This window comes from Trichogramma pretiosum, unplaced genomic scaffold (genome assembly GCF_000599845.2).
Source record: "Trichogramma pretiosum strain Unisexual culture from Peru unplaced genomic scaffold, Tpre_2.0 scaffold144, whole genome shotgun sequence".
Classification (NCBI taxonomy): domain Eukaryota; kingdom Metazoa; phylum Arthropoda; class Insecta; order Hymenoptera; family Trichogrammatidae; genus Trichogramma; species Trichogramma pretiosum.
The window spans coordinates 1-8121 of NW_019640822.1; the positions used below are offsets into that span (position 1 = coordinate 1).

Here is an 8121-nt window from a genome sequence, read left to right on the forward strand (position 1 = left end):
TTGCACCTCTGTCGGTAAAAAATGTGGGGTACAGACCACCTTAACGATTAATTTTTTTCTATCATTTCAGCTGTTACGCTTAAATACAACTGGAAATTCATAATGGCTAATACTTATGTGGGTGTTTTTTAGATTCCTAAGACCTTCAAAAACAATTCCCCCGTGTTCATAACATGCGTCCAATAAAAACACATACCGGTTTTTAGCCGAAAATTTGGAAGGTAAATTTCGGAATTGCTCATATACATAGACGCTGCGCATCGAGCTGACGTGTTAGAAAATGAGGATTTCATAAGCCGAAAAAAATTAATATGTTGCTATTATGTTTTTTTTTTTTCACAAAAAACACAAGATTTTCTGCATCTTCTGAGGACACATTTACGGAACTGCAAGTTTCCAAATTTAATTTAATCAGTGGTGTCCAGCTGTCAGTACAAATAAAGACTATTCGGCTCTCATCATTATGAATAAAAATATCCTTCTGATTTTTGGTGAAAAATTTTGATGGCTTATTTCACAGCTTTTATATAAAAAAAACTAACTATAATAATGAATTGTGAAATAAATAATGTTAATGCAGAAAATTTTACCTTGTGGTAAACAAATTTTCGCTCGCATTCTTCAATAATTGGCTGGGAAAAACAAGTCAAGATAATAAGTCTTACATCTACAAACTACAATTTATGCACATAACATCTTAGATGCTGCAGCAAAGTCGGTACCCACCATAATCACCACCTTGTTTAAGAATAAATTATAATAATGCTAACAAAAACTATTATAAATTAATGTTTAATAGCTTACCGAGGTGTTAGCGACGATAATACTCAAAGTAGCTCCCCGCGAAAAGAGGTATAACAACATCAAGTTACCCACAATCAACCCGGGGCATAGCGCGGTCGGTCGTTTTAATTATTTTTTCAAAAATACATATGTAACAGTACGTTTGTTAATGCTAACTTTTAAATATTTTCCTTTAGTATTACATAGGTAATCTGAAATTTTACACCCCATTAACAATTTCTCGACAATATGATATAGTTGAAATCAAATGAATTTTGTCAAGTATTCATTAAACTAACATTTTCGTTTTTTAAACTGTTAGTCTAGGGAAATGTTTGCAATAGAATAATTCAAAACTAAGGAGCCTAATTTTAAAATTCCTTCCTTTTCAAATTGTTGAAACTTTTAATCTCAAGCCACCAGAGATTGATTACTTAGCCTTGATAGTGATGAAATCAAATAAATTGGGATAATATTTCAGCATGGCTGAAAGTTTATTTTTCAAACCACAAACACACAGTAAAGTTTACAATACAATAATTAAAAAATTAATAACACCATTTGTATAAGTTTACATATGACTCTACTTGTCCAGACGTCTCGATTAAGTTCGAACTGTTCGCTTTCGTCATACTTTTAATAAAAATTAACAATAAAAATGTACAATAAAGTTAATGATCTTGAATGAAAATTTAGCTCTTCACCCAACAAAATTATATATGAAATTCCGTGATATTGTAAGCTTCGTATATTACACGTAGTCAGGCGAGCGCGCGATTTTTCCGCTATCAATAATCACAGAATTTGACTTTACCGATACTCTATAGCGGGGCGTCGACTACGCGAAGCTCGCCGAAAGACAAAGCCATGATGTTTTGGGGATAGGCACAGCTATGAGCAATCGCGATTCGCGTTATATATACTGCGAATAATAGACGAAAATACAACGCTATAAAGGTTGACGTTTGATTCGCCGACGCTTACGGCTAGACAAGTCAACGGTTGGTCAATCGTATTTTTTTTTACCATATAATCCATTTCATTTCGTAGCAGAGTTTCGAGAATTAAAATCGCTGTTTTCATTCGCGCATATCAGTGATAATTCTGCTAATCTCCTCGGTCGTCCGAAACACAAAATGTAATTCAACGAGACTGACTCGAAGTATTTGAGTGTCTTTTTTTTGTATTTCTAAGACGTTGCATTTAAATTTGTCTTGAAGATTCTGCACAAGAGCGTCAAAGTTCTGGTATTATTTTATTTCAATCAACAAGTTCGCCATAACCTCGATCATAATTTTTAGCCTGTGAAAAGGTATGTATCTTTTGCAATAAATCAACTTTTGTTAAGTTTTGCTATCATGATTATTGTTTTTTGAATTTTACTTGGCTGTTGTAATCTAATAGTAAATTAGCTGTACTGCATATGTTCAAAAAATTGATTCTACATTAAAATTCTGCTACTGCATTTTGTGAATATTGCATTGGTACAAAAAGCAGATGTAAAATATTCTCTTAGTACCATTTCTATTTGTCAAATATTTAATTATTAACTTCGTCATTAATATCTTGAATCAACCTATTTACTAGATCTTATCAAAGTGTATTCTTTAAAATGACTCACTCTGTAAATACCAATCATACAGTGTCTTTTAAAAAGCAATCTTTAAATCATTTTTTGTAATCCTTTTTTTCATCCACTTCAAGGGTTTTCTACTACTAAAATAACTTGATTTATTTTTAGACTACGACTTGATTTATCAAAATGGGTTGCACTGCTAGTCATCACAGTGATAAAGCTGCAGTTGAAAGATCGAAAAAAATTGACAAGAGTCTGAGAGCTGATGGGGAAAGAATTGCAAGCGAAGTCAAATTACTTTTGTTGGGTGCAGGAGAATCTGGAAAATCAACTATTGTGAAACAAATGAAAATAATCCATGAGACAGGATATAGCCATGAAGAATGTGAGCAATTCAAACCGGTTGTTTACAGCAACACAATTCAGAGTTTGATGACTATTATAAGAGCAATGGAGCAACTAAAAATTGATTTTGCCGATCCCAGTAAAGTTAATATTGCTAGACAGTTCTTTACAATTGCTTCATCTACAGAAGAAGGAGAACTGAATTTAGAATTGGCAAAATTAATGAAAAGTCTATGGACAGATGCTGGTGTCCAGTTGTGTCTATCCCGCAGTCGTGAATATTTATTAAATGATTCAGCTGCTTATTATTTGAATGCATTAGATCGAATTTCTCAACCGAATTACATTCCAACGCAACAAGATGTACTGAAAACAAGAATTAAGACCACAGGAATTGTTGAAACAAGATTTTCTTTCAAAGGCTTGAATTTCAAAATGTTTGATGTGGGTGGCCAGAGGTCAGAAAGAAAAAAATGGATTCATTGCTTTGAAGATGTAACTGCCATAATATTTTGTGTTGCTCTTAGCGAATATGATTTAGTTCTTGCTGAAGATGAAGAAATGAACAGAATGGTTGAATCAATGAAATTATTTGATTCTATTTGCAACAGCAAGTGGTTTGTAGATACTTCTATAATTCTCTTTCTTAATAAGAAAGATTTGTTTGCTGATAAAATAACCAAGAGTCCATTGACAATCTGTTTTCCTGAGTATTCTGGATCAAATACTTTTGAAGAATGTGCTTCTTATATACAAATGAAATTTGAAAACTTGAACAAGCGCAAAGAACAAAAACAAATGTATTCTCATTTTACTTGTGCTACTGATACAAATAATATTCAATTTGTTTTTGATGCTGTTACAGATGTAATCATCCAAACTAATTTAAGTAACTGTGGTTTACTAAGCTAATTAATATGACGAATTAGCATCAGCTGATTAAAAATGTTGTATTTTTATACAATACTACTTTTAAATATTCAATTTGAAAAAGCTAAAATATTATTTAACTTTTAAAATTATATGTTAATAATAACAGCAATCAAATTTAAAAAATAGTTTGAAACTAGTGATTGCACATAAATGAGTTAATTTTTTAAAATTATATTGTATAGTATATTTTTGATAATGAATGTTCATGTGAAAAAACAAAATTAACCATTTATTTGACTAAATGGGAACTCAATAGAACATAATACTTTCATGACAGAGATACTTCATTCATTTGAAGTTTTTAATTTATAGAAATCTTTACATTATACTATAAGCATTTTGAATTTATATTTTTCCAATAAAAAGGATATAAAATTTTATTCATAATACTTTTTATACAATTATTTTTGTAATTGATAGTTGTATACAAAATAATAAGTCTGGCTTTATATTATGTTCAAGCAATAATATACAGTGCAAAAATTGAAATTACTCATAATGAAATTAGGATAAGAAATGCATCAAAATATTTATTACTATGTAAATAATAACTAAGGAAAAAATTGAACGCAGACTTGACAAATATTTTTTGTATGAAATTTTTTTATTACATTTAACTATTTAAAATCACATAATGTATTTTTTATTGATACTAATAAATTTCATACATAAATTGTACTTTTTGATTTAACTTTTAACTATACTATTCTATGTCTAAATAATAACAAAACTACTCATATAAAATGTATAATTATATGGCAAATTCATTTATTTTACATTTACAAAAAACAAAGATCAATATTGCTCAATAGATCTCGTTACATTAATTTTTGTACATTATTGTTCGCAAAAATACAGTATTCTTATGAAAATTTTGTTTTTTAAGGACAAAACAATCTAAAAATAAAATAAAAACACTAATGATATAAATAAAATAAGATTACATGTCATGTTTCTTTAAAACTTGGTAGAGTAGTTTATGATCAGTTCATAGTAACTCTTATAATAATTTGTTAGTTCTTTTTGGATAATTTTTTAAATTCAACTATCCATAGTTTATACACAATTTTTAATTCATTCACAATTTCATTCGTTCATAATTAATTCATAATTTTCAATTCATTTTTCAAGAAAAGCCTTGAACTTAAAACTAATGCGTTTATGGTTTAAGCTTAACCAGAGTAACATTTTTAGATTGCATGCACCTATCACATGCCCATTCTGCACACACTTCATGCATTAACAAATCATAGGCAATCTCAGATAATCCTGTACAACGTCTGTGAAACCAGAAATTGCAACCAGATTCACATAATATAGCTTGATCATTTGCATGCACTTCTTTATGACAAACACCACAAGGTGATATTGGAGGTGCATTAGGATTTTGATGATTAAAAACCATAGGTTGATCAGGTGGGTAGACTTTGCCCGTTGTTTCCGGTATTGGCTTAGGTCCTAACGATCCTGGTCCTGGTAGGCCATGGGGAGATACTGTATTGCCAACATTTAATCCATGACTAGGTGGTTTCCCAACAGCTATGTTGTTGGAAATATTTCCCATTGGATTACCCATTGATGTTAATTGATTGCGTGGATTTAAATTCACATTGGACATATTACTCATTTGCGGCCTCATCATGTTCATGTTACCCATTTGGTTATTACCAACCATAGAATTTGCTACAGGAGAGTTTATCGGTGCATGTGGCATGTTGTGAGGTCTGTTCAATCCGGGACGAATATTATTCATGTGATTTGGAAGTGATTGCGGAGCACTGTGAGATATTGGTACATTTGGTTGATTCATTGCTGGCACGTTCATTGGATTATTAGGAATATGATTTGGACTCATATTATTTATTGGTGAGCCAATAGGTCCACCCATTGGACTTCCTATGTTATGATTCATTCCATTAATAGGACTGTTCATTCCTGGTCCATTTATTTGCGGGTTTATCATTTGATTCATATTCATATTAATTGATACATTCATCGAAGGTCCAATATTACCTTGTGGCATATTGGGTCGCATGCTGTTCATATGATTCATATTATTCATTGAATTTGGATGATTTGAATTTGGCATACTTCCCATTGGACCCATAGGGTTACCCATTGGTGGATTATTTATTGCATTCATGTTACCCATGTGAGACATAGCCATTGGGTTCATTCCTCTTATTTGTGGATTTCCCATGTGATGTTGTGGATGATGATGCATTTGTTGAGGTCCGTTATGAAGTGCAGGATTCATTCCTTGTGGTGGTGCGTCATCAAATGGATTACTAGCAACAACAATATCACCAAATCCAGATAAAGGCGGTGGTAAGAAATCTTGAATTTGTGGCCTTTGATTAGCTTGTTGTGCATTAGAGTTATTTCTTCTTTTCTTTTTAGGATTGCTGGGTCCTTGTGTGGTCGATGGTGAAGGAGCACCTACGCCTACTCCTAAGCCTAGTCCAATTCCATTCATATCCATATCTTAATTATGCTAAAACTTGCGAAAAAAAAATCAATTGAAAGTTTGTCCAATGGTATGAATCATGAAAGTTATTCTCATTGATTGATAAATTTGAAAGTAGAATATTCTAATATTTACAAATTGAGTTTAATGGAATTGATTGAAGCAAATTGTAACTATAAAAATAATCTTAATCAATACTATAATACTAAATGATACTTGAATTTATATCCTAATTAAATTCCTTTTTATAATAATAGTTAAAATTTACTACAATGCATGCGATTGAAATCACTATAAACTGTAATTCGAATTAATTGAATAATTATTTAAATAATAAATTAAATAATAAATGATGGCAAATGTTTAAGACCAAGTGATTTTCATAGTACTCGTACTATCTTAATAATCAACAAAAAAAATCAACAAATCTATCGTTCGACATCGGACACATAACCTATCGAAACACTGTAAACGGAGCAGTAGTGGGTGTAAAAAAAATCAACACAGCTATCGAGCATCCGAATTTAAAGGCCGATTGGGCTGCAATTGGATTGTATTAGACGCGCGGAAATGGATGTAAACGAAAGTATAAAAAAAAAAGTTGTAATCAAACTGATAAGGGCGCGAGGTCGGAGTTTCGAAAGAAAGTGTTAACGAAAAGAGAAACTTTCCTCACCTGGGCTCTTTCAAACTCAACAACAACGTCCGCTCGCTCTCACAGAGGCAGCGTGGTGCACGTCGAAGAAGCGAGAATCAATTCTGTCGTTCGCTGCTGCCGCATTCTCGCGTGACATTTGCCTCGATTTAATCCAAAATTAAAAAAAAAACAAAACACTGTACTCTTTTGCTCGGGCTTTATAATCTGGCACTCGCACCGATGTGTATACCTACCACAGCACTACATATATACACGTACGATATATACGTATGTACCATGGGTACATACAATAAGCGCGAGAAACGAAGTCGCCGCAGTGTACATACACTTATGTATATCCGAGAGAGGAGCGCGAAGAGACGACACACGACCGTGGGTACAATCGAGTCTTGCGTATTTTATGTGTACATACAGGAGCTGTGTCGCGCGGAGCCGCTTCGGAGCACTCTGCGCGTGCATATAACGAAGTATCACACAATTCGATCGTCTGCGAATCGTTCCTTTTTTTCTCTTCTCTCCGAACGCCCCCGAAAATTCACGCAGCCTCCGCGTGGACTATATACGATACAGCGTTACGGTTGATGGTATTGAGTATCAACAAATTGTAACGAGAAGTCGGAGCGCGCGCGTGTGTCGATCATTGGTTGCGAATACGTGCGTTTTTGTGTTCTTGATATATATAATATATATATGCCACGAGGCCTGTTCTACAGTCGCAGCAAAGATGACGCAGTTGCTAAATGCTGGAGACTCACTGTGTGCCGTGTGGCTGCATCAGGAATTAACTGCGCCGGCGTATTATACCGGCCACCAGAAAATCAGAAATAGACACGCAAGCCATCAAAATAGACACTCGTTTCATAAATTATATTGTGTTTTTTTTTTTTTTTTTTCTAATGATCTTTTATATTCGCTCTCCACGAAATTGAATTGAAAAAGAGTACTTATAATAATGCTAATACACGGAGTATAGGGCTCGCTTTATTGACTTGATTTATTTACCTCTTGCAAGTGACGATAAAATCAAAGTAGATTTTTAGCGGAACTAATAATTCCCAATCGTCATCTCGATCGACGACAGTTGATGACAGTTGACTCTTTGCACTCACAATACGCAATGCACGTTGAAGGTGCGATTTATCACTGCAATATTAAAGCTCGATAGGCAACCCGTGGATGCTGATGAAGATTTTCATCCTGAGCACGTGTTTATTACAGGGGTCCGAAGTGAAAGTGATGATTATCTTTTCGGCTCGATAATTATGAAAAGGATGTTAACGTATCAAAATACGTCCCTATCAGTGAGTATAATATAGATAAATATAAATTTGCATCGTAAAATGTTATTATAAATAAGGT

The 8121-nt window shown here is 32.9% G+C and overlaps 2 protein-coding genes across 5 annotated transcripts; one reads left to right on the forward strand and one right to left on the reverse strand.

Moving 5' to 3' along the window:
• Window positions 1-1663: 1663 nt before the first annotated feature.
• LOC106658088 (guanine nucleotide-binding protein G(i) subunit alpha) lies at window positions 1664-4147 on the forward strand. Of its 3 annotated transcripts, none has more exons than XM_014379906.2 (2): window positions 1664-2095; window positions 2525-4147. In XM_014379906.2, the coding sequence occupies exon 2, from the start codon at window positions 2546-2548 to the stop codon at window positions 3614-3616; it is 1071 nt and encodes a 356-aa protein (XP_014235392.1). In that variant the 5' UTR covers window positions 1664-2095; window positions 2525-2545; the 3' UTR covers window positions 3617-4147. The 3 variants fall into 3 exon arrangements, with proteins under 3 accessions (XP_014235392.1, XP_023318633.1, XP_014235394.1); XM_023462865.1 differs by having other exon boundaries at window positions 1664-2092; window positions 2523-4147; XM_014379908.2 differs by having other exon boundaries at window positions 1664-1784.
• Window positions 4148-4376: 229 nt separating this feature from the next.
• Window positions 4377-7379, reverse strand: LOC106658091 (protein pygopus). 2 transcript variants are annotated; one of them, XM_014379912.2, is made up of 2 exons: window positions 6781-7379; window positions 4377-6131 (listed from the first exon to the last, which is right to left on the reverse strand). In XM_014379912.2, the coding sequence occupies exon 2, from the start codon at window positions 6117-6119 to the stop codon at window positions 4797-4799; it is 1323 nt and encodes a 440-aa protein (XP_014235398.1). In that variant the 5' UTR covers window positions 6120-6131; window positions 6781-7379; the 3' UTR covers window positions 4377-4796. The 2 variants fall into 2 exon arrangements, with proteins under 2 accessions (XP_014235398.1, XP_014235397.1); XM_014379911.2 differs by having other exon boundaries at window positions 4377-6137; window positions 6781-7378.
• Window positions 7380-8121: the final 742 nt, after the last annotated feature.

Coding starts and splice junctions, on each gene's coding strand:
- LOC106658088 (XM_014379906.2), top strand. CDS start 2,546: ATGGGTTGCACTGCTAGTCATCACAGTGATAAAGCTGCAGTTGAAAGA.
- LOC106658091 (XM_014379912.2), bottom strand. CDS start 6,119: ATGGATATGAATGGAATTGGACTAGGCTTAGGAGTAGGCGTAGGTGCT.